At 39.3% G+C, this 27,101-nt stretch overlaps 1 protein-coding gene across 2 annotated transcripts; it reads left to right on the plus strand.

Annotated features, from left to right (window-relative positions):
* Positions 1-15,815: 15,815 nt before the first annotated feature.
* Positions 15,816-24,609, plus strand: tcea3 (transcription elongation factor A3). 2 transcript variants are annotated; one of them, XM_022753355.1, is made up of 14 exons: positions 15,816-16,037; positions 16,857-16,919; positions 17,114-17,219; positions 17,317-17,422; positions 21,179-21,250; positions 21,396-21,464; positions 21,553-21,615; positions 21,699-21,773; positions 22,313-22,473; positions 22,659-22,715; positions 22,876-23,030; positions 23,233-23,379; positions 23,976-24,047; positions 24,155-24,609. In XM_022753355.1, exons 1-14 carry the CDS (start codon positions 15,969-15,971, stop codon positions 24,161-24,163), a joined length of 1,224 nt encoding a protein of 407 aa, XP_022609076.1. In that variant the 5' UTR covers positions 15,816-15,968; the 3' UTR covers positions 24,164-24,609. The 2 variants fall into 2 exon arrangements, with proteins under 2 accessions (XP_022609076.1, XP_022609077.1); XM_022753356.1 differs by lacking the exon at positions 21,179-21,250.
* The last annotated feature ends 2,492 nt before the right edge of the window (positions 24,610-27,101 follow it).

Below are 27,101 nucleotides of genomic sequence, written 5' to 3' on the forward strand. Positions count from 1 at the left end.
TCTTGCACACATGGTCGGATTAACCCTGTTAGGGAGCTCATGGGTAAAGGTTTCTTGTTAGGCCCCTACTGACCCCCCACTAGTGCTCTCTGTGCAGTGTGTATGAACCCTCTCACCTCCAATTTACCTTTAACTCTGGTGCAACTAGTGCTCCTATGCTAGAATAATGTTTGTGGTAATGTGGTTAAACACAACCTTATTAGGAATATGGATGATGTCAGAAACAATACAAAAGATCAAATCTACTTTTTTACAAGACAGGGCTACAACATCATAATGTTGGACCATCCTTAGTTCTGGCTCTGAGGGAGCTCTTTAAAGTTAAACTTATCATCTTTATCTCAACTCTTGGGTTTGAAGACCTAACAAAAAGTATCTGTTACAAGACAGGACCAGGCAAAGAGGCTCTAATAAATTATGCTATCAATTTGGATTATGGGAATAGTAGGATTGAGTACTTTTGGAGACATACTATGGAAAATATCAGAGCCCTCGCATCATCAATTTCCTTGTTAGTGGAGAACCCCTTCAATCAAAATACCACAGGCGAGTGACACGCATGCGGCGAAGCTGGGGCTTTTGGAACACCTCGGTGTCTGAGGTCCGGGGTAGCTGCTCGCTTTCCAGCCTGTCTTGCACAGAAGCTTGTTTATTGTTACAAGTTGTAGTAACTTTTTCATCCACAGTAACATTAGTCAGTGCTTGAAGATGATTCAGTTTGACTTATACAAAACTCATAAGTATACGTGCTCTGATGGAAGTCTTTACAATAGGGCAATTGCTGAAATGCAGATGATGCAGTCGTCTTTGCTGCATTTGTAACTCTCTAAGTGTAACTGAGAACAGATCTGCAGACTGTGACAAACTGATGCTAAAAGCATGTTTAGTGTCTGGCTCCACTGTGACACATAGTTTATGGAAACTTACAGTGCTTGATTTTGTTATTATCGATTTAATGTTATGCATTGTCACATTATCCCTGAACATGGTTATCCTTTCTTCCACTGTATAAAATAAGAGAATAATGCTTCAACAAAGGATAAAAATGTTTGGAGAAAACAGAAATACTATGAGCTGCAGATAACACACAGGAAGTGATTTCCTGCTGGTTGGAAGCCTATACTGAGTAGTTTTGAACCTAACGCTCTGGTAATCTGTCATGATCACTGGCTTAGCTTGTTTTGGCATGGTGTCATTTCATTTAATGTTTGCACATTAGTAGAGCTGAACCACAACATCTTTATTGTTTTTAAGATTAATTCTTAGAACTGTTGCATATAAGACATGAAAAATTCAGCTTCACTGTGACTGGCTTCTATAGCAGCAATACTGATCTCTTTATGATATAAAAAACATTAGAACGCAAAATAAAAAAATGTTACTCTGCTCTTCGGATAGATTTAATAGAAAACCAAGTAGTAGCTTGAACTGATACACTTCATTAAAAAAAAGAAAAGAAATATATATATATATATATATATATATATCAACTACCATGTCTAGATGACAGAGGTAGAAATTGTATCCCAGAGATAACAGTGTGAGATTTCTTAGACTTTTAATTTGGGCTTTAATTTCGAGAGTATGTGTGTGGGCTGAGGTTCTGTGCACATGTCTGTGTGAAAGGAGGGTGATGACAGGACAGACACGAAGTAATGACAGAGATTTCAGAATTTCTTGCCACAACACAAATCAAACTCACCCTGGCCTGGTGTCTGTGCTATTACCTCTCCTGAAAAAGGGTTTATTCATCCAAGGGAGCGATTATAATGTCCCACTTACCCATTATCCACAGGGAGTTTCTCACTCTGTGCCTCTGTTTGGTGCATACTTTCTCTCTGTGTTGTCTCCCCAGATGCAGGGAAACTTTTAAGACTCAATTCAGATCACACAGACCGGAGTCTGAGGATATGGAGATGTTTTAAATTAAGCTGTACTTTGCGAGCACATGACTCTGTGGATATGACATCATCCTGAGGGTGCAAAGGGGAAACACATGTCTTGCTTGAACTGCATGATTGGAGCAAGCTGACAGTGCAGCTTCAGCTGGAGGAGATGTGTGGGTCGTTGTCTGTGTGTTGCCGTGTTGCCGGGGTACTGTGCTGAGAAATGGCCACAAGTTCATCATAAGCTCTTCATGAGGGGAAAGTCTCCAAACAACTGTGGCACAGCTACCTCTATAGTGTATTATAAAAAAGGAAACCAATACTTTACAAGAAGCTACCATGCCTGCAATAATTAGGACCTTAAATCATTAGCTGCTGTTGTTCAAAAACCTTGTATCTCCCAAATGTCAACTTTCAGGGATTTTGACATTATTCAATCTAGGGTTTTATGAGCATATGAGTTAACTTACTGAAGAAGCTCAAGTTAAGATAAAGCCTAATCCTTTAAATTACCTGAAAACATGGAAATCCCCAAACTTTTGATACAATGTTTTCACTGGAGAGAAAATCTGGACAGCAACAAAGTAATAAATGTGTTTTGGTCTGGATATACGAAAGCTTTCTTCCACTGAGTAAGAGGTCATACAGTTCATGCAAGCGCTCTTGGTTGTCTGGATCATCAAAACAAAAGAAAACAATATAGAATATAGATGAATACATACATGTTGGAATGTAACTAAGTAATTTTATTCATGTACTTAAGTACAATTTTGAGGTACTTCTACTTTACTTACTAGATTTGAAACAACAACATTGTACTTTTTACTCACTACATTCATTTGACAGTTAAAAGTTACTTTTCAAATTAAATGTACTGTGCACTCACACAGGCAGATTAGACCTGTAGTCAGGTGTAAGTGAGATGGTGTTACCTAATGTCAGCAAACTCAGAAATAACAAATCCAGACTAAATAGAAATGTTAACTTCTGATAATTAATGTAGGCCTTCATTTTTCTGATAGCACTTCCTTAGGTAGTATTGTGAATAAAGGATTTGTTCTTTAATAGAGAATATTTCTACAGTGTTATTGCTACATTTGCAAGTAAAGTATATGAATCATTTTCCTTGTTCCTTTGACTCAAAGGAACAGTTGCAGCACATATCTTGGTAAAACACAACTTGTCGTTAACTTTATATTTAGCTTGCATGATAGTGGTAAGCCAATTACCCAAATTGTTGAACTATTCTTTTAAATTGCTGGTCACGGTAACCCACAAAAGTTTGTTTCATTTATGCTTTAGGATGGCTGACTACTGATTTATAAAGCTTTATTAGATCTTTTTTTTAACCAGTAAAAAGCCATTAATATACATGTGTGCATAATGATATAATAAATTATTTCTTTCTTTCTGTTTTTAACTTGATATGAAACATCATTAATCTCTAGTCAAACCCCAAAAAGCAGACTTTTAGAGGAGCTCAGCAGGACTCTGGCAGCTGGACACCAGTTACACTCAAGCTGTGAATGTTTGCGTTGTTGTGTGTGTGTGTGTGTGTGTGTGTGTGTTTTCTCATTTAGAAAGTGATGTCATGATGGCCGGATGGAACATGCTAGAAAAAGCCAGGTCAGAGTATAGACAGGACAGTCTCTGCTGGGGTGGTGAGAGGCAGAAGGTGGGGTAATTTGAGATGGTGTGTGTGTGTGTGTGTGTGTGTGTGTGTGTGTGTGTGTGTGTGTGTGTGTGTGTGTGTATGTGCGTGCTGGGGTACCAAAATAGCTCGCAGGAGAGAAATAGAATCTGTTATTTCACTTCAGAGTTCAGGGAGCGTGGGGGTGTCACTACACATCCAAACTGCTGCTGGAGAGGCAAAATAACGTGTGAGAGACACTCACACGCACACGGGGGGAGCCAGCACTGAGCATTCCTGGCATTACAGCCCGCTGACAAACAATCCTAACTTTATCCAGTGAGCCGGGCCAACTGAATGGCTGCAGTGTGCAGAGTTTACCCACTGAGGGGGGCAGTGCCCAGACTGATCCTCCACTCTGTCCCCATCCAAACACTTAATGTCTGATGTGGAACTGTCACATCGGATCATGGATCATCACTGTTCAGTCAGTATGCCCCTGCGTTTTTGGGCTGTTTACTACAATCACAAACTAAATCCTTATCGGAAATCGTGTAATCTTTAGTATTTGGATGTAAACAAGTAATCATTTTGGTATTTTCATTTGTTTGTTATTCTCATTGTAGCAGCGCCAGATGGCCTTTTCTTCATCTTAAGTTTTATACACCAACACATGTTCATAAATTCTGCCAGATACATAAGCACATGTCTGCCTCTATAAATAAAAAAAAGTTCTGTCAGCTGGGACCAAAAAGATTTTAAAGCACAAAATAACATCCGCCTCCATCGACTATAAAAGATATTTTATGATAACATAACAGCTCAACAGCCTCCTCTCTGTGGTGAAGATCAAACTATCACATGTATAAACTCTACACTCCAACCATGCCATATAATTCATACAGTTATCTGATACTGGGACAAAGGTAATATAGAGGCTGAAAGTTCATTTTTGCAATTAGAAACAGGATCTCAACAAAACAATAACGCCACAAGGTCCACAAGGTAATCATTGTGGGGCTTGAGCTTTCCTTGCAGATGGAGTTACCCAGCTGTCATGGAACTGACTTTTTGCTAAACCTTGTCCCGAACAGTGATTGTTCCATCATAGCTCAGTAACCGTAATGCATGTCAGGTCTGTCAAGCTTTGGATTTCTACACATGCAAAGCGGTGTTCAGTGAGTTTTTCAGGGTGGCGTCTATTTTAGTCTTTCCAAAACCAAAAAAAAAAAACAACAAGACTTAAAGTATAAGGAGTGCATTTAACTGTGAGTTTGTCTGCTTTAATGTAAACTGCAATTGTTATTGTATTATTTAACCTTGTGTAATTTCTAGATTTTTGTGGGATTAGAAGTTATGTCACAAAAATACCTGTTTAGCACTGGAACAACCAACCTGTGGGAGCCAAGGTGCTAGTGTTTCGGAGTTTAGGGTAACAATAGTGGCTCTGTCGGCTCTATAGGGAAGTTCAGACTCTGGCAGGTCCAGCCAAACTTGTGAAGTGGTGAACGCTTCCAGGCAGTGTAGGGCCTGTGAACACAGCCCTGGGATGACTCCTCCCCCAGCCAACCTCCTCATCAGGGCCAGGTGATAAGGGGCACCTGCTGGCTTCTTTTAGTGGCATTGGCTGCAGGTAAGTGGTAAAACCAAAAACATAATTTTACACCCATGAGTCACCTTGCCACTTACCTGTACTGCCTCTTTTTTAGGGGTTCCTCCTCATCCAGTTCTAGACTGGTTCATCCGTAGTGGGCCATTCATGCCCTACAACAGAGGTTGTGAGTAGGACCCCTTTTTTAAATTATAACTTTATACAGCATGATGAGCCAACTAATTCTGTTTCTTTCTTTTTAGGTTCACCTGCTGTTGTTTTGCCTTACTTGTTTTGCCTGGTTCATTTTGGTTTATTGGTTTCATTTGTTTAGTCAACTGGGTTGTTTGTGTGTTGTTTAGTTCCTTCCTTGTTTGTTTGTTTAATTCTTTGGTTGTTTAGTAGTTTAGTTGCTTATTTACTTGTGATTAATTGCTTTTTGTGTTGGCTTTTCTTTTGCAGTGCTGAGCGCTGCCAGGTTGGGGGCCTAGGCATCCTGAGTGAGGTTCCCCACACTTCATACATGTGAGTAAGAGCACTGGGACTCGTGTATTTTTGGGGCCTGTTTGTGCTGCACCTGAGGTGAGTGAGTTGTAACACTCCTCAGCAGCCTGCCTCTCCACCAGTGGTCTCAGCTCACTTTTCCTTTTCTTTTGCTTAGTTTATGTTGGACTGGTTTTTAGGTATTTTAGTATTGACAAATTTAGTTAACTTTAAGATCTTGTAGTCTCGTGTTTTTTTATTTTTTATTTTATTTATTTTTTTTAATTTTTTTTTTAAATGTTTTATTTTTTTATAAAGAAATCTATGCATTGAATAAGTTTGATTCCTTATGTTTTTGATTCTCATTTGCCTTTTAATATAATTCTCCTTAGCAACTTCAGTTCCTGCCATTTAATATTTTCTCTAATAAAATATTTTGTTGAATTTAAAAACATGTCTGTCTTATCAGTTAACAAGCCTGTGTCCTGATATCCATTTAAGTTAGTTTAGAAATGGTTCTTGATCCTGTTTCCAACATCAATAAACTTTTTAGTCTATTGTTGGTGGTTATGGAAAAAGGAAATTTGAACACCTCCAATTTCATGAAACTGAGCAAGCCATCTGCCGTGGAAGATCAAAAGCTCCAGAAGAGCCACTAAATGGACCCTCTGGTGACATTGTTTTTGTCAAGAGTAACCTATATTTCTCTTCCAGCGTATATCCTGAAATTTGATTTAAAGCACTTTTCAGAAGATGGATGGACTCCAGTTACGGTTTCCATATGAAATCCTCCTCCTGGGCTCCTTCTCACCAGTTTGCTGTCGTGGAACCCATCACCAAGGCCCCCTTCACTAGTCTCCCCCTTCCTGCATTCCTGAAACAGGACAGGAAGTGTAATGCTGAGAGAAGGGCTTGGTTGTGCTCTTCATCAACACTGTTGAAGATCTACATGTGGGCTTTTCATGAGATGCATGACTCACGTGGGAGGATCTGGGACCAACCTGATGGGGGTTTGTTTACTCAGCACCCAGTAAAAGTCATTGTTCCACATTTCAAGTTTTCCACATGTCTGAGCTGCTCTTCATCCTCACTGCTGCCGCCATCTAACTGCACAACCCCCACAATCTGCCTCCTGCTGCGAGTGACTGGGGTTATTGGCTACCAGTTCACTGAGCACATCGGCTCGATCTGGTTTTAATAATTCCATGGTTTTGTGCTGATATTAATCTGAGCGAAATCATTAAACGCTCCATGTCTTGATGTTGCTCCAAGGTCATTGTAGAACTTTGGAGGTTGGCAATTTCCAAACTCAAAACCAACATTTCTGTCAAACTGCATTTCTTCTGTCTGAAATAGATCTAATGGAAAATGAGGCTTCATCAAAACCCATAAATCTGTCATTTGTTTTGCCAGTGCAAGTTTTACTTAAACATATGCTTTTTGCTCCAAGCTGTGTCCCTCTGCAACAGGTATCAACATCAACAATCAGGGAACTGCCCAAAAGACCATGGCAGCCTCATCCTTTCGCTTGTCTTTTCACACTTTTAAACCATAAACAGGCTCCTCTTGTGAAACTCAAAATTACACAACCTCAGTGCTAACATATTTTGAAACTTTATTGTGTACATTGATGACAGTCTTTTGTGTGGGAATTTAGCAGCATCTTTTATTGAAATATTAAAAAGTCATTCATGTTCACTACAGGCAATAGATTTTATAACTGGCAGTGAATGTCAATTGATTCCAGGTGCGTTTCAAGACTCGCATAATTTATTTCAATGAAATTTTAAAGGAAATAATATGATAATGGATTCAAACCAAATGTTTAACCTCAGGAAATTTATTTCTGATGGCATTAAACAATATTTCCCAAGATAAAAACTTTTCTGGTCCCTAGCACGAACACAATGGATTTTCTGATTAATTAGTTACATACACTTCCAACCATGCTTGTCGAACAGTCAGAGGGACTGAAATATGAGCATGTCATTACCATTTTGTGCTCCAGCTGTGTTGTTGATACATTTAATTCTTGTAATTCTTGTCAGTCGTTTTTCTTTTATAGTGAGGTATAAAACTGAGCAGTTCCCTTTCTCATGAAATCATTTTGTCCATTTACCAAAAGGTTTATTGTTAAAAGCCGTTGTGTAGTCAGGATGACCCCGGGAAAAAAAAAACAAAAACACATTTTCCCTCTTGTAATATCCTCAGTAACTTAACTGTTATTTCAAATACCCAGCTAAGGTGGCATTTTCTTATTAACACAATTATATATTTGAGTTCTTCAGAATGGTGTGTTGACTTTGGTCAGTCTATGGTGTTCTTTGGCCAGTACATTTTCCAGTCACTGGTTTTATCCTGACCGGCTGGAAGCGTAGGACCATAACGTGCGGATTTGGAAAAACCTTCTCCATCCACTTGTGTCAACCCACATCGGATAGAAGCCTCTATTTTTCCCAAGGATGAAATTATCAAATTTGGACATCTTACAGTGAGGACACAGAGCACATGAGGCTTTAGTTTGCTCCAGTCTGCTAGTCTTAGTCAGCCTGTTTACACTGAGCTCTCTAGATATTCAATATTTTCAATAAGATTTTCAATAGCCGTCTTGATTTTAATAAGAGAGTGACAGAATAAATGAAAAGAAGTTCTTTTTTGTCTGCCATTTACTGTCAAAGAACAGTGAACTCTATCTGATGCTGTTTCCTGCGGTGTGCCCCAAGGCTCCATTTTAGGCCCCATTTTTATTTGCATCATACGCTTCTACGGGCTCATTTTTGATATGCTGACAACATGAAGCTATACTTTCCCTTAAAACCAGGTGGTGTAGCTAGTTTTCTTGGGCCTCTGCTTTGAAATCTGACAAATCAATTCTGAAATTAGATGTAGCTTTTTGCGCATTATGTCAATAGATTAAAAATTAAAGTTTAAAGATTAAAGTTTTTTCTGTTTTAGAGATCTGGAGCCTGTTTTACATGCTTTTATTACTTCATGTCTTAAGTATTGTAAATCTCTTTATGTGGGAATCAGTCAGTCATCCATATCTACCCTGAAGAAACCACATTTACCCTTCACTGGCCTAAGTGTCACAGTGATTTTATTTGATTTTAAAGCACGGCATGGATGAGCCTGACACCAGCTTACATCTCTGATATCCTTACTGCATACTCTATCAGAAACTATCATTCCTCTGATCAGATACTCCTTACTAGAATCCAAAGGTGGCTGAGTCTATCACCACTTTTACCACCACACCACAATTATATTTCAAATTTCTCTGTTAAGCACTTTGGTCAGCACCTGTTTTTTTCAGTGTGCTGTATAAATGAACTTGACTTGATTTGATATTGTCTAAGCGTAACTAAAAAACTACCAAAAGGCTGCAACACCTGCTACCTTCAGGCAGAGTTACAGAGCCAACAGTTTCAGGCATTCATCGTAGTGATGTAACACAATAACCTGATTTCTACAGCTCTGTGGACACAGGTACATTAATGATTTGATTGGATAATATTGCTTTCCCTCATCTTCATAATACTTTTGTTTCCTTCTGCTTGTCTATCTCCTCCTGAGGATAGACAGATGTCCTGGATGTCCATTGTGTGATTTTGTGTGTGTGTGTGTGTGTGTGTGTGTGAAAAAAAAAAAAATTCAAGTTGAATATCCCCTACTCAAGGCTGCATAAAGCAAGCTGCAAATCAGCAGTCAAAAATGAAATAAAATAAAATAAAATGAACTAAATAACATTGATGTTATAACAGTAAAAAAGGAAATACATTGTTGTCANAAAAAAAAAAAAATTCAAGTTGAATATCCCCTACTCAAGGCTGCATAAAGCAAGCTGCAAATCAGCAGTCAAAAATGAAATAAAATAAAATAAAATGAACTAAATAACATTGATGTTATAACAGTAAAAAAGGAAATACATTGTTGTCATGTGAGCTACTTGCAGGAAGTTGGATGAGGCCAGAAGCAGTTGAAGACAGGGACATCCTGTCCTCAGTGGAGACACCTCCTCTGCTTTGAGACTTTTTAACTTCCTGGACCCCACATAGACAGAGAGTGTCTGTGTGCTGTCAGTGAACCCAAACAGAAACAAATATACACATCATCCTTTCCTGCCTGCCCAAAAAGACACAGAAACACACCCATAGCGTGCATTTACAAACCTACACACACATGCACAGGCATTGGTATATATCCTGACATCATCACTGGAGACCTCTTGGTCATGACATCACCCACGCATTAGCAAGTCTGCTTGTGTGACCTTGGGGTGACCTCCAAGACCATCAGGAGGGTTTTTTCATTGGAGCTCTTGGACAGGATTCCCCGTTTCCTTTGGGCTGTTGCAGTCTCATGTGGTAGTAATAAATCCACCACAAACCTGAAACAAACACAGCTGAAAGATGTTTGGATAGCCCCTCGTACTTCAACCTTTTTTTTTCCCATAAGCTGATTTTCTCTCTTTTGGATGTTTATTTTTGTTTTGTGCCTAGTTTCACTGTTTTCGCTTTTTGCCACATGGATCCAGCTGAGGGAAGAAATGTACAGTAAATGACCAACTTGAATACAATATATTGTATTTTTGGCCAAAGCCCAGCACTATCATGACAAAAAGTAGAATCAGTATACCATGTTTTGTTCCCACAATGAATTTATCCACTGTTGCTGTGCAATATTTTGATCAAGTAGATCTTCATGAGGCACAAAAAAAGCACAGGCATATTACATGTTGCAACAGGTGAGAAGACAATGGCTACAGCTTAAGGAAACAATGTATGTGTACTATTTACAAAAACAATTAAGTAGTAATCAGTCACAGGTGACAACATATAAAAACAGAAGAGGGAGAGAGAAATCAAAAGCCTCACAAAGGTAGTCTACTGTTCTGCATATTGCGCGTAGCACAGCTATAGCCCAAAGCTAAATGTGCAGGCAGATTCACAAAGCTTATAAAGGAAAAAGCTTCCTTCTGAGTTTATTTTTCTCAGTCATCCTAGTCTTGCAAAGCTCAGAAAACATATGAGTCAACCAATTTTTTATAACATCTTCATATTCTGCTAAAGAAGAAAAACATGTTAATAGGCTGAAATAATCTAATTAATCACTGATATACACTTGCTCTACTTAATTTTAGCTAGCCTTAGACTACAGCAGTTAGTTATTATGTTTGGTCAGCTGATTAAAAAATATGTATTTTCAAATCACCCAAGGTAATTGTGAGAGACAGATAAAAAGTTATACCCCAATTTTAAGTTCCCATCTTTAATGCAACTTGACTGGTGCCATTTTGTTTGATAGTTCCTGAGTGGTAAAGACCCATGTCTTTCAAAGTTCATGCCCCTGGGTTTGTAGTGCAGTTTTCTTTGTGACAGCTCCTGATAGCATCATCAGGGTTATTTACTAAGACTTGACAACGCTCCTCCACGGCTACAGGAGATTTCATACAGCTGTTTTTACAGGTTGAGTAGTACTCACCATGGCCAGTTAACTCTTAATGAGTAAAACTGATGGACTTCTGCTTCAAAAAGGCACATATGCTTTGAATGAAAATACCTGCTACATGGTGAAGCCATATGGTAGAGCAAACTACAACGTTTGAGATAATGAAGACCAGGCCGGTTAACTGAAGACTCTCAGTCCAAACTGAGAGGCCGGAAGATGTGTTATGGTATAAGTACTGCAGTTGTATCTAGTTGCATGGATCAGATGGTAAAGCTGTATCCTTTTGCAAGACACATGTGAATAAGTTGCTTTATAGATGCCTCTAAATGTGTCTCTGTGAATGGCAGGAAGAAGTGCTGTAAATATTTTCACTCTTGTTACCCTGAGGTCTGGTCTCCATTTGGTTCCATGCACTTTATTGTTTTTGACTGTGTTATGTTTAAATTACAAGAACCATGTTGGTGACTGATGTTTCAGAGCTCTCTGGTATTCATGGACACACATTTCAAACAGAGACCAAACAAAGTCTTGAATTAAGATTAAAATAATCTTACAAATGTGTGGCATTTGTGGATTAAAACTTTTTTGTACACTGTGTATAAGTAACTGGATCATTAAACATTGAGCCCAGTTCCCACTTAGATATCTTAAATCACTGCAGTTCCTGTACAGAAACATTTAACCTGTGCAGAACTTTCCAATTCCATCAGAAAGCACCACAAATGCTGCTACCACAGGGAGGAAAGGTAGATTTTGCAGGTTTTGAACTATGGTGCTCTAATTGGATTAGTGGGCAGTTGAGAAGGAAATGAGAGTAAGAAGGGATTTACACACTAACACAATTTGGCCTGTTAGCGTACGAACTCTGCTTTGTCAGTTAGCACAGCTTGATGTGAAGGGTTTGTGCGATTGGTTGTAAACAGCTAGATGATTGAGTGATGAGTGCAATTACTGAATCCTATTTACAGTTTTTGAACAAAGAGACAAACACAGACGAGTTGTCTAGCTCGACGGTATCAAAGCACAAAATTGCAGCATTTTTCTCGAGCGTCTCTTCCATTCACTACAGACTTATTTGTTTCTTTATTTCAAAGGATTTTTATCCCACTTCAGTCTCAAGCCAAATGGGTTATGCACTTGTTTGTCAGCATAAAGCCGAAGCTCAAGCATAAATGAAGAAAGCTCAGAGATCAAATCGCAGCCTTGGGAAGAACCACAAGATCTTTTTGCAGACGCACTATACAAATGACTCAGTGTCTGTCCACTGCGCCAGTGTGTAATTGACGGTTGTGGATAAGTTATAGTACATATTTTACATTTCCCTTTCCAACTTTTTCTGCCTTTAAAGGCATATTTGGGGATGCACTATGGAGGCTAAAGGGTGAATCATTTTCTCTGTCTCATTTACATTTACATTACATTGAGGGACATCACTAAAGCTTCAAAATCTCAATTCTTCATCATCTACAGTTCGGCTGACATGCAGCACAATAACGATACTTTTTGTAGTCAGGGGTTAAACATCTCTTGCTCAGTGCATAATTCAAATTTAGTGTGGTTTGTCATTTAGTTATTTTGGTTGGATTGTGTCTAACGGTGGCACCACCGGTTATTTTGGTCAAGCGTAGCCTAAAACAGTGGCACCACCAAAACAGTTTTGGATATGGCAGATTTGGTGTGTGTGTCAGTAAATAGAGACTTAGAGACAGCTGAAGGTACAAGGATGTGCTTAAAGTCTTTGGGTGGTCTAACCTCTCTGGGAGATTCAGCCTATTTTTTGTGAGTGTCGGTGTTGAACAGTGGTCATTAATAACAGACAAACCAACCCCACCAGGCTGGGATTGCCTTCCAGCCAAATTCAGATGTTCACGCCTAAGCAATTCTCCCACTCTGTTTTGACATGCTCTATTACAGGTTCTGCATCCTACACCAGATCCAGAAAAAAAATTGACAGCTAAATGAAATCATTCATTTTCTGGTCTGATGTCATCCAAAAATTGCCATAATTGCCGAGGCCTGGCGTCTATGGTCTGTAACTGGCAAGGACACCATCGCAGGGCGAGGTGCACGGAGAGGAAAGAATACTTATGGATGTTTCCTGCTGGATCTGTGTTAACTCTTTGTCTGTTAAAACATGAGGGATGTATAGTACAGTAAGTGGTGCAGGACCACTTTCCTACGTCTGCTCGGAAAGCTCGACCAGCTTTCTGCTGCACTGACAAGCAAAGGCAAGATAGGACTTGATGTGGTCAGACCCAAGAGGCTAATGATAGACTATCAAACCCAGCAGCATAGGCTCAGGGTACTTCTGTGCAGTGTATGGGAATGCACACAGATGCTGTTATGTAACCATGTGGAGCCACCATGAATTTAGAGTGAGGGGAGATTAAACGACTGCACAGAAAAACAAGGACCTAGTCCTGGTCCTTGATGAAAAAAGAGCAGAGGGGCAGAATCACTTCACCTTATATATATATGTATATGTACAAATGTACATATGTATATGTACATACATATATATACTCCTTGATGGGTATAGATTGAAGGGGAAGTCACTAATTCTCAATATTTAATGCATTAGCCTAATTTAAGGTTTGAGCTCAAGGCTGGTGGTACAAGGTGTACGCAGAGTTCTTTTCTTACGAATGAAGAGATCAGACAGTTTATTTAGTCTAAGCGTCTGGGAAAGGGGTCAGAGGTTGCAGGAGTGCAGCAGCTCTTTTTCTTCACCCTCTGCTTTTTCTTTCCACAGCCCCAAGCCGAAGGGTTTAGCACATCGAGTTAAAGGATGTTGCGGGTTGATCTTGATCGCTGGTTCTTCCTCTTGGCCTGCTTCCTCTCTTACCTCACTGCGAACTGTCCCACTTCTGGAGCTGGTCAGCACTATCCCTACCTGCCAGACACACTGCTGTCTTTAGGCGGAGACAGGGATGGGTTATACACTCAGCCTGTTGTGTAAGAGCAGTGTAAAGAGATAATACTCTTTGCTCAAGACAAGCTCTTAGCCTGTACTTTCACCTGCCATCATTAACACAGTTATCTCTCCAAATCCCTGCACCACAAACAAGATAGTCACAGTTTACTCTCAGATTAATGGGTCATACTTTATATTTTAGGGTTACAGATCTGAAGGCAGTGTTGCATAAAAAAAATCCCAAAGACTTACACTTCACCTTTAAGGCAGACATTTAACTTTTCCAGCCAATACTGTTCTGTAATGATATACAATTATGTTAGAGAGCATTCTGTCTACATAAACTGTGTCCATATAAAATGTTGGGTATGAGTACATTTCTAGACAGAGAAATTCAAACCAATTAAAGTCTTTATCCCAATGACATTTGATCTAACTTCAACTGTTGCAACTTGCATCTCACATGTCTCTGCTTCCCACAACTGTCAAGACACCCAGCAGCAGGGATGCCTCTAAGATCTGAACTGTAGCAGGGCTCAGTTCCTGGTCGACTGTGGGAGTAAACCTTCATACATTTAACTTCTGGGAGCCTTTTCTCCCAGGAATAGATTTGCTATGAAAACAGTCTGTAAGTGATTGCTTCCAAGAAGTTGTCAGAGTTGAGATATAAACACATTTTATTTTACAAGGATACAAAAGACCTTGTAGAAAGCACTTGCACGGGGAATCTCAAGTAATTTCATTCTGTGAATGTTTGTTTAACTGACCTCAGCTAACTCACTGTGCACCACAGGACTCAAAGGCAGACTGTGAACGGCATAGACTTGTGCAATTACAGGCTCAAGTCATTTTAAATAATATCATTCCAGTTCAATATTAGGATAATTTCACTGCAGCTGTTGAGTGTCTCTGCAATTCTTGTAAACAGCCTCAACAGTCTCAGCATTCATCCTTTAAAAGGGAATGTTTGCTCAAGCAGGTTCCTGAAAAAGAAGATGAAATATTGTGTAACAGGCCAAATGATTATAAAATCTCAATGTGAGCTCAAAAGATTTCAGAAAGCCTGGATTGCATTTCTTTCTTTTTACAAATTTGCATGATGTACATGGCAAATAGAAGACAACAAAACAGGATGACGACTGTAAGATCAGTGTTTTCAGAGTGAAAGCAAAGTTAATTCTCATGAAATGATCTGACCAGTTGACCTGAGGAGTTGTGAAGTTGTCTGGAACTGTAGACTTACACCACAGCCCCCTCTGGTGGCAATGACGTGTAAATAAAACCAGGAAGAGACCCCCAAACTTTATTTTCTAAACTAAAGGGAAAATCTAGTCTGCAAACACTCCAAACTCAAATTCCCCTATTCGCTATTAAAAAAACCTCTACTGCTGTGTGCTGAAATTGTAGGTGAGGTATTAAACATGTAGTGAACTGTGATTCAGTGTCATGCTCCCGTGTGGCACGACAGCTGCTGGGACTGGTGTGCAGACAACTGGAGTGCAGCTGCATTCAGTTTGTGAAAGATTAATCATTAGACAGTGACCTCGTTTGAGCTGAGAACCGACATCAACACTCAGCTGCTGATATAATGCAGCCATGATACAGAGAAATAGCCTATACAACAGAATATGGAGTCAGTGATATCAAAGACGGACAAAAGAAATAAAATAAAGTTGAAATCGCTGATTTCCTGCTTGAATGGAGGAAATGAGGAAGCATTTTAAAGTTTATTAATTAAGTATATTTTATATGAATCATTATTGAGATTTACATAATTGTGTGTTGCCCCATGAGTCTACTACGGGGTCTATATTTAGTTGTTGTCATGTGTCGCGCTGGTCAGCTGGGATCCTGCACCAGGACACGCCTCTGGGCTGAATGGAGTGCGCCGTGCGCACAGTCCGAACTGCAGCGGAGCCAAACTTTTTTTTTCTTCTTTTTTTAACCTCATTTGACGGGTTTTAATAAGTATCCAATCGACATTATTGAGTCGCTTAAAGTCGATTAAATGCAGCGATGACGCGAGAAGAAGATCTCATCCGGATTGCAAAGAAACTGGACAAGATGGTGTCTAGAAATAACACGGTGAGACGATATTTTGACACCCACAGGTGGCGCGTTGTCCTGCCACCTCGTGCTGTGCAGAAGGCCCGTGAGTGTCTGAATGTAAATGAAATGTTTACCTCCAATCTAACGGAGACGATACGTTTGATTTCGTGTATTTTGGAAAATTTGCACAGTTGTAACACGAGCCTGACTGAACTGTAACAAATGATCAACAGGTGTTTGGCGCGGGTTTGCAGACATTTCGCTTTGCAGGACGTTTCGTCTTCGAGTGTGCAACGGAACGCCTCATGGGTCATGTTTTGTCTGCCGTGTCCAGACTTTTTGCAAATCTTTTGCTGGTTGACATTTGAAACAGTAACTAAAGTGTGCAACAGAAAGTAAACAACGCGGCCTGTGGGCAAGGTCGTGTGTGTGTGTGTGTGTGTGTGTATGTGTGTGTGTGTGTGTGTGTGTGTGTGTGTGTGTTGTGACTGAATGTGCAAACAGGACGTTGTTTCATGGCGCTCTTTCACAGTTGGAGGAACGTTACCGCGTTGTATCAACAAATACTGACTTCTAGCTTGTAATCAGAGAAATTGAATGAATGCTTATTTAATGCCTGTTGCTAGACATTATTTGAATTTATGCCATCAATATTGATTTGACTTAAAGGCTGCTGAAAACTTCAAAATACAAAAGTGAAACTGTAACTGCCTACTTATCATTTTGTTTTAATGTCCGCGTTTGCACGCTGTCAAATATGTATTTTACATTATTGTCACATATTTCAAAATGAACGCATTCAAGATTTAAAGATTAAAAGTATAAATATCAGCTGTGATTATTTTGTATTTGCAGGAGGGCGCCATGGACCTGCTGAAAGAGCTGAAAAGTTTCAATATGACACTCAAGCTTCTCCAGGTAGAGTACAGTATATAATTATGAGTTGTTGTTTTTTTTTTATAGCTGTATACTAGATTAGAGTACAGTTTTATTATTATATGTATTTATTGCTCTCCAGCCAGTTAACTGATTAGAAGCAATAACTGACATGAAAAAAGAAATAACTGCATAATTATCAAAGCTGTATATTTACATGTGTATGTTTGTTTTAGGAAACGAGGATTGGTATGTCTGTGAATGGTATCAGGAAGCACTGCACGGATGAGGAAGTCATCGCCTTGGCAAAGGTTCTCATTAAAGACTGGAAAAGACTTCTGGGTACGCTTGACTTTGTGATATGATACATGATTTACATACTGTACATAGATGATTTATTGAGAGGGTAAATGGTCTCTGATATGATTCCCTCACACAGACTCTGGCCATTCTCACTCTGAGAAACCGGCTGAAATGAAGAACGGATTGGACTCCAGCAAAACAGCAGCGTCTCCAAACAGCTCACCCTCCGAGACACAGAGTAGGTCAGTACTTTCACGGATACTGCACAGAAACTACACAGGTGAAATTACAGTTAACACAGAAGAAGAGACATTAAAGTTCTGGTACCTACAGTGACTAAACTGCTGTAGGTTCAGCCGCACATGTTACATGCAGTTATGCACCCTGAGAAATAGTTCAACCCCCCATGCAACAACAGCATTGTGCAAAGATACTCTAAAAATTAAAAGATGAAAATGTCAGAAGTAACAATGTACTTGCCTGGAGAGTGTTCTGCAGCAGTAAGGTAATAATTATTTAAAGATAATGTAAAATGTTGTGATTTAAGTAGCACTGCATCATCATTTTGAAGAAGTACGGTTTTTCTACCCTCTGACAGCAGTAGACGGACTGATGTCATTGTACTTGTAGTGCTGAAATGCAAGGGAAAGTATATTAACCTGCAAAAATAACCTGTGACTCATAGCAATTATTAAATAAGACAATATTCAGCACCAAGGACAGTGCTTTATGATTAGAAGAAAAGTGATAAAAGAAACTTAATTTCAGATCACATCTTCTAGCAACAGCTCATCAAATGTAAAAATCAGTTATAACAGCAAAGTGAATTAAAAGAATTTGTTCTGTAGTGTTTTTGTACTTGCTTTGGTATGACTGTGATCAAATGAGGACACCTGAAATTTACCTTAAAGTCTTGGCGCACATGACTGCGTCTAAATGACTGAGGTTGTAATTTGTGTGTTTTTTGTTTTTGTTTGTTTAATTAATTTCAAGGCATTCATATGTACAAGTGGACGTTTCTAAAGTGGTTACAAAAGCAGTGATAGCCTTCAAGTTTTTTTTTTTTTTTTTTTTTGCATGTACTTAAGCACAGAATTTCATCAGCTTGGAGCACAATGTGACAACGTAAGAGGCAGAGAGGATATTTATCTTTATAAAGCACTCGTTAATGTCAGTCAACTCATAAAATGAATAATATTCATTTTATGAGTTGTTACAGGTGACTGTGTTGTTGCTGGTTCACCTTTGCATAGCCAAACTAATGTGATGTGTAATGAGCTTCATGTATTTAACACTGTTGCAGATATGAGTTACTTTCTTATTGTAAAAGTTTCCTCATCAACATTCAACATGTTAATAATTAAATTACAGCTAAATAATTACTGGTAAATGATACTAATGTTCAAAATAAGATCAGGCCTGTAGGTGATGAAGGTCAGATGGTTTTCCCACATCACATTGTTATGAAACCAAGTAGCTACTGAGCAAAATGCCATCTGGAATGACTTTTATTACAATGGAGAAGAGAAGATATTTTATTACCCACATCCCTATTAAATATTTAATCCTGTCTGGATATGGCCGAAAGTGCATTGCGGCGATGAACCTGGCGTGAGTGAAGCTGGTAAATGTTTGCTGGCTCTTGAACGGAGGTAAAAACGATACTTCCTTTGTTTCTGTTAGTCACAGGAGACTGGACGTCAAGGCGAAACATGACTCAGATCCTGACAAAAAACACTTCGATAAAAACAGAAAAGAGAAACATAATGACGAGCACAAAAACAAAAAGAGGCATTCAGATGACCTCAGGGATGAAAAGCACCTGGACGAGCCCAAAAATGAGAAACATCCGCAAGAAATGAGAAAAGAAAAGCATTTAGAAGAATCCAAAAAACAAAAAGCTGTGGAGGATCCCCATCTGGAGATGGATAACAAGAAACAGAAGCATGTGCAAGACCTGCAGAGTGAAAGACACAAGCCAGACCCAAGGAAAGAAAGACCGTTAGAGGAACAAAAAAAGATGAGACACGTGGAAGAACTCAAAAAGGAAAAACACCCCGAGGAGCCGAAGAAGCACAGCAAAGATGACATGAAGAAGGACAAGCACAGAGAAGACGGCAGACACGAGAGGCCGATAAACACTCCGCAACGAGAGAGACTGCCGAGTGAACCCCAGAGAGAGAAACCTGCTGAGGCTCACAAGTCCATATTTGAAAGGTGAGAAGAAGGTGGCTCAAACAGTGATTATTACACATCAAAATGATCCAGCAGAGCTTCAGACTGAATTATTCATTTCAGGAGAGGAGTCTTGGACAGCAGCATTCTGTATCCCACCCGGTTCCCCTCTCCTCCTCGCCCCGCTCGACCTCCTCTCCCGATCAAACGTCCCTCTTTGGACGGGAAAAAAGACAGGTCAGGACTTTTACATCGCCTGAGCCGGAGAGCATGAAAGACTCAAATGCTCCTGCTGGTATTGCATGACATAATGGTTTTTGAGTTACTCATATGCATGTTGACATTTGTTCCTGCAGTTTTGTAACCAGACTCATGGGCAAACAGGACACCCGTGGTGCATGGTGCATGCTGTGATGACTAAGTCAGGTGTGTTTTTACTAAAAGGATTTTATATTTAGCTTGAACAGCATGCTACATTTTTGGGGGAGTCCTGAGGTGCAAGCGCTCTGATCTGTACTGTTGTGAAATTTATTCAGGAAGGATGGTAAAGACTCCGCCTCCCGACAGCCTCGCCCTCACACTCCTCGACCCGCCTCTCCTCCGGCCAAGCGGCCTTCACTGGAAGTAAAGAAAGAGAGGTCAGGTGTGCTTTGGTGCATGTTTGTGATTGGATTCTTAAGTGTGAAGAAGTGTGAAATTTTAGGGGGGGTTCTCATACAAATGTTGATTGTCACATCAGGAAAGTTCCACCAGACCCAAATGCTCCAATTCCTCCTCTTCCTCTTCACTTGCATCCTCCTCCACCAAGGTCAGGATCTGCATGTCCCCTTGCATTGCATCACATTGACATTTTCTATTATTCACCCTCACCGTGGAGTGATTCAGCTCAGCTAAAAACGTGTCTTTTAAATTAGAAAAGAGCCTCCTGACCCCAACGCCCCTCTTCCTCCGCTCCCTCTTCACCTCCATCCCCCACCGCCTCCTCCGAAGCGTCCCTCACTGGATGGGAAAAAGGAGAAAGAGAGGTCTGACTGCATGTCTGCGATCACTGCCTTGGAGTGTCTGGGAGGATTATTTTGGAAAAAATAACCTGTAATCTTATTTGGAAAATTCTGCTCTTCATTGAATCCTTGTGTTATTTGCCACAGCAGGAAGGAATCGTTGGACTCGAAACCTCCTTCACAGAAGAAGACATCAGATCATGTGAAGAAAGACAGGTCCGCCCAGGATCTGGAAATTATTCTGTGCCTCATTCATCCTTGAAAAATAGCTTTTTCTGTTGTTTCGGGGGGATCATCAGTGATCTCAGACTGTAATCTCTGTGTGTCGTTTACATTAAAATATTTACATAATAATGTATATTACAGTAATGTAGTGTGTGCTGCTGTTATGAGAGTTGTATCAGAGTTTAAAGAATAAGCTTTTACAGATTTCTAATACAGTTTGTAAGTTTGTCATTTTTCATTATCCCGCCATCACATTTGTATTGAGACATATATTTGGGAGTTCAAGCTGGTGTAGAACTACTGACTCTAAAAAGACCACAGCTTTTGTTAGCTTTCCTTCTGGTACAAAGACTGTTTTCTTTTTGCAGGAAAGACTCATCGGATAGCAAAGTGTCTAACAAACACTCCGATGAAGCCAAAAGAGAAAGGTTGGCGCATCGTGAACGTGAAAATGATGAATGTGTGAAATGATGAATGTCACATGTTGTGGTTCTTGGTTCGACAAAAGCTTCGAGCTTCTTGAAACAAACTTTTGGGGGATGTCAGTGTATGAGGAGCTTTCTTTATTACACCTTTGCTGTCCTTTCTTTTTGTCAGGAAAGATTCCTCTGACTCTAAACCACCACCTCCCAAAAAACCCAGTTTGGATATCAAAAAAGAAAAACACAGGTGTGCAGGAGCAGGAAAATAAGTTCAGCTGTGTTCTGCTACATCTTGTCAAACATAATCCCCAAGCGTGTATTTTATGTTTTTACACTTTTTAATAGAACAAAAATAGTGCCAGTGTCACAACTCCATTTCTCTTTTGTTGCAGGAAGGACTCCAGCGACTCAAAGTCTGCCCAACCTGTGAAACGTCATTCAACTGACTCCAAACCTGACAGGTAGGACTCATATGCACTAGTTGAAATGAAATAGAAATAATGACATTGTCAATAAAGCCAGGTTAACTGAAAGAGTCTCTCTACATAGACGGGAATCCACTGAGTCAAAGAAAAGCAGCTCACTACCAGCAAAGGCGCTCACAGGTGAAAGGTAAATAACTTAAACTGCTGTTTCACAGGTTTCTATGGACAAGTGGAAGACAAACAGATAACGACTTTGACTCTGTGTTATAGGAGAGAGTCTCAGGGCTCTAAGACCTCTCAGCCTGCACCTCCACAGAGGAAGCCCTCAACTGACAGCAGTGAAAGGTATTTCTATATGAATCTTTATTATTGTAGGTTCATTATGAATTATGTGGGGGTTTTTTTCTCCTTTTTTTTGGTTGTACAAACTTTAACTTCACTGTTTGGTCCAGTCTCACTTCTCTCATCAGCCTTGTTTCCAGCAACAGCTGGTTTTGGTTAAAAAGCTCTGATAAACTCACCATACACTACTGTACCTGCACAACAAAAAAAAAAATAGTTAGCGACTGGCTGGTGGACTAGCTGGAGCAGATATTTTTATCAAGAGTTGGTGGAGACCAAAAACAGAGCTAAATGAGAGTGAAAAAAAATCAAAATCAAGATGAATGCCTGTTATGTCCAGGCAATGGGGAATTGTTTGACAACATGTTAGCCATATCAACTTTATGTTGATAATATTTTGTATTATAGTGTTACATTCTGATGCAACTGAGTGGGTAAAGTGACAGCTTGGACAGTGATGACTGGGATCACCAGTTCAAATACCAAAGATGTGAGACTTATCATCCTCCTTTGTGATTGCTGAAATGCCTCTTTTTTTACAGAAAGGGAAAGATCGATGCCCCTAAAACTCCCACCACCCCGACCAGCCCCATGTCACCCAGCTTCAGTTCTCCTGGGGGTCCACTGTCCCCTCACCTGGCTACTGGAGACTCCATCAGGGACAAGTGCATTGAGATGCTGGCAGCTGCCCTGCGCACAGACAGTGAGGCTTATATCACACTTTATCACTGACAGTGATAGACAACAGCAGCAAATGTCTTAATATGCTGACAGAGTAACTCATACAAACACAGATTGCATGTAGGAATTTGCAGCAATAAACTACGCAATTAGTATATCAGTGATCTGTGCAGAATAACATGAATAACTTTTTTCTCGTCTTCACAGACGACTACAAAGATTTTACAGCTAACTGTGACAGCATGGCAGCAGAGATTGAAGATCATATCCTTCAATTGAGTTAATTGTTTCCTGTCATCTTTGATGTGACTCATCTGTACTTCATACAGTCATGATCTAAATGGAAAGATACTGTTAGACACTATTACTGTGATCAGATACACACCATGACAGATTTAAATCTCCCTTGACTACATGGGTGCACATATCTACCAGGAGATAAGGGCCACTGATATGAAGTATAAGAACAGAGTCCGCAGCCGCATCAGCAACTTGAAGGACCCCAAGAACCCTGGGCTTCGCAGAAACGTACTGGCAGGGAGCATTGAGTTGAGGCGCATTGCCACCATGTCTGCTGAGGTACAGAGCGCCGCAGCGCCGTCTTTACTCACTAATGAACTCCTTTCATCATGCTCAGAATTGTTTCTGACGCTGGAAACACTTTGTCAAGTATCTGCTTGTTACACTGTCTGTCTAGCTTGTCAGTCTGCATGTCACACAATGTTTCATCTCATATCCACCTTACTTCACATCGTCCCCTCTGCTCCCTTTGCATATATAGGAAATGGCCAGCGACGAGCTGAAACAGCTGAGGAACGTTCTCACTCAGGAGGCCATCAGGGAGCACCAGATGGCCAAAACTGGTGGCACCTCCACTGACCTGCTGCAGTGCGGCAAGTGCAAGAAGAGAAACTGCACCTATAACCAGGTAAACAGACAGGCACATATGCACCAGCGCACGTTACATGCAGACAAACCTTAACACATACAGAAACTGGATGTACATTAAAAAGCTACTGGGATTTTTAAGATTTTTCTTAGTCTTGCATCTTAGGGTTGACTATAGAGTTTCAACAAAGCGAAATTTATAAAAAAGAAAGTTGTAAGACTGCAGTGTGCAGGTATCAGTGTCAGAATACAAGAAGAAAACCTACTTTACCTTCCTGTGTAATCAGGCTGTCAAACTGGGTTGTAAAGTGTATGAAGTTCTTAAAAGAACACTGATTCCTGGGCCTTTTTCATAGAGAGAGGGTCATATAATAGAAATAAGAGTCCTTTATCCTTACACACCATGTTACAGACCTGCATTGAAAAGTGATTTTTTCTATATGTGTGCACTTATGAGAAGCCAGATGGATTTTAAGGGCTGCCTTAGTGCTGCGGGATTAAATTTGCTTTGATTATATCATCACTATTTTCTGAATCAATGACCATCTATCAGAGACATGGAAGCCTGAGCCTGAACCTGAGACTGTGTGTGTGTGTGTGTGTGTGTGTGTGTGTGTGTGTGTGTGTGTGTGTTAGGTGCAGACACGCAGTGCTGATGAGCCGATGACCACGTTTGTCCTGTGTAATGAATGTGGTAACCGGTGGAAGGTAAGTCCTTGCCTTGGTCTCAATAACTCATATCCTTTATACTGTACTTGAATAATTTTAAAAACACTCTTTTAATACCTTTTTCTTTTCATTTTTCTATATTTCAGTTCTGCTGATGCCTTCCAGGCGAAACCACGTTTCTTTGTTTTGTTTTGTTTTGTTTTGTTTTTTCGGGGGTCATTGAATTGCATATTTTCTATAATGACAGGGAACGGCATTTATAAATTATTGCAACTAGTGATTTAAAAACAGCAGTATTCTTACAATTTTTACTTGAAATTTTGAGATTTATAAGCATGTGCTAATAAGAAGGGTTTGCTTTATGTGGGTTTGAAGACTGAGCATGAATGTCAGTTTGATGACTGAGTCATTGAATAATCCAGTTGGAAGACATTAACAATGATCATGGTGCTATCATGATGGAAACACAATCATAATCCAGTTAATATGTTGTCAGGCATATTGCAGCTATTCACTTGTATATATCGAATAACCAATAAACTGCATAAATAATCAGTATGATGGCTTTGTAAACTGTTTAATAAAAAACATTTGACAATCAGTCTAATTCAGAGTCACTTTGCACATTTTCATCCTGATGCCATAATTTCTTTTGGCATAATATTGTTTGTGTGGTCTAGATGCATTTCTTTTTGTTTTAATTATTTAATTTTATTTGGGCACAATAACTGGGATTCACTACAGTTTTTAAGATTTTATCAGTACTTTTTAATGATTTCAATAAACATAAAAGACCAAAACTAAACAAAAGAAATAATAACTGATCATATATTGAAAATCTGCATTATATTTACGATGTGCTAATATACCAAGAGGAATAAGAGTAAATTTTAATAATTATTAATAAATCAGGTTATTAATCCATTTCACAGATAAATATCAGTTCAAAGAAAGTCATTTTTAATGAAAATAGTGTAATGAGAGATGGACAACATAGAGTTTGCCTGTTGCACCAATGAACACAAACAGTAGATGGCAACAAGTCATCATAAGTCACAGGCACCATCAGTTCCCACAATTGAATTTTTCTTTCCTCAGGTTACAGACCACAAATTAGACGCTCACTTGTTAGTGCCAGTTCAACAGGCTGGTAAAGCCAGTGAGACGTGTTGCTGAAGATTATATTAAAGCAACATTACAAACCTGTTTCCTGAAGACTACTGATATTGCTATGAAAATATGTTTGATTGTAATTCACTTTGCTCAAGGCACAATCAATTCACAGTTTTCTAGAGAAATGACTAAATACAGTTGATGTACATTTTAGTGGTATATGGTAGAAATATGGTCTTGATTTCAGAAGCAGTGATAGAAAGAGAAAAGCTTCCCTGCAGCCCTCTGACTGAGTATCGACCATCTGGTTTCCTGTGAGTTGAAACCACATACATTTACTTCTTCTGCATCATTTCCACCATTAAAAGTCAACCGTTGATGTGCAGGCAGAGCTCAGAGAGCCTCAACTCTGTCAACACTGACTATTATTCTACACTGGTGCATTGCTGTTATAATCATCGTCCCTCTTTCATCCTTAAATCTAGTGAGGAGGAAACTGTCACCTGAAAGACAACTTGAACTCACCAGATTCTCATAAACAGAAATAAAAACGTATAAAAAATAAAACCGCGTCTCTGAAGTCATTCCATTAACTGGCTCTTTAGCTTGGGAATTCGCACATAAGCAAGTAAAATTAATAATCTGTGCAAAGACCAAAATTTCTCTCTGGAGTAATTTGTTAATGGATTCTGCAAGATACTTCCCCATGTTTTCACTTAGTGGCAGCTGCTACGCTCTGTGACCTCCAGTTGGTGAATGTGAATTCTGATGTGAGAAAATGCTGTTACGTCAGTAACGCTCTCTAAACTGTTTTCCAAATGAATGATCTTTTCATAAACCATTTATTATATCACTGCAAATTATATCTATATATTTTTATAATATTAGAATGAATGTCTGCAGTACAGCCAAAGTATAATTCTGCAATACATACTAACGTGGCCTGCCATGTTGAGTAAAATCAAAGACACACTGTGATGTAAACTCAGAATACGTGTCACAGATTCTCCCTTGAGCGCATTTGTGCCAATCCATCAGTGTCAGCTATGTACAGGAATCGTCCAACCAGATTTCTCCATCTGCTTTAAAACAACCAGATCTGAGGAGTTAAAGTGACTGTCAGTCAGGATGAATTTATTTCACTACAAAGCAGAAAACTTAGGAATAATTACATCTCTGTTAGATGAAAACAGACATTGCTGAAATGTGTCAACATTAACACTCACACTTTTTTCAGTCATGTATTTGAGAGGTTCAATGCTGAATAATACTGTGCATATATTGATATTTGTATTGATATTCCTGTAAGTTTATTGCTTTGTTTGCCTTTCAAAGTCTTCTTGGTCTGAAAGGTTTTTCTGCAGTCAGTGTTATGATGAGTCTGTATCCTCTCAGTCTCTTGTTGTTGCTGCATGCAGCCTGTCTATAAATGGAAATAAATGAGACTTGGTAGACATGCAGTGTACCCTGCATCACATTGAAGGCATTAAATGTACCCAACACTTCACCCTGCAGCTACTTATGTGCTTTGAATAATAAAGGTCTGGCTGATCATATTGTCTCAAATGTCTTAAATATTTAAAGTAATATCAATCAAACCCATGTTTTATAATTTAGCAAGACTAAGAGTCTATATTCATGTTAGTGGCTCTGTAAATGTCTCTAAATGTGAACTGTCCCAGTCACAGTATATTGCAGGTTTTCCCCTGAGTCATCATTAAAAACAATGTTTGTGTTTGTGAGTGCAACCTTGGACATGCAATACAAACTGAGTTATGACAACAGAAGTTCCTAAATTTATTTCATATACACAAAAATGCAGTGAGAGAAGTGTTCAGAAGCTTAAGTAAAAATAGCAAAAGATAAAAAATAGTAATATCACACTGTAAAAATTTTACCATTAACCTACTATTACATGTAAAACTCCTGTATAAAATATTAATATTAAAATTATTTACCAGTAAGTGAAAATAAGGATTA

Source organism: Seriola dumerili, unplaced genomic scaffold, assembly GCF_002260705.1.
Source record: "Seriola dumerili isolate Sdu_G_001 unplaced genomic scaffold, Sdu_1.0 BDQW01000191.1, whole genome shotgun sequence".
Lineage (NCBI taxonomy): Eukaryota > Metazoa > Chordata > Actinopteri > Carangiformes > Carangidae > Seriola > Seriola dumerili.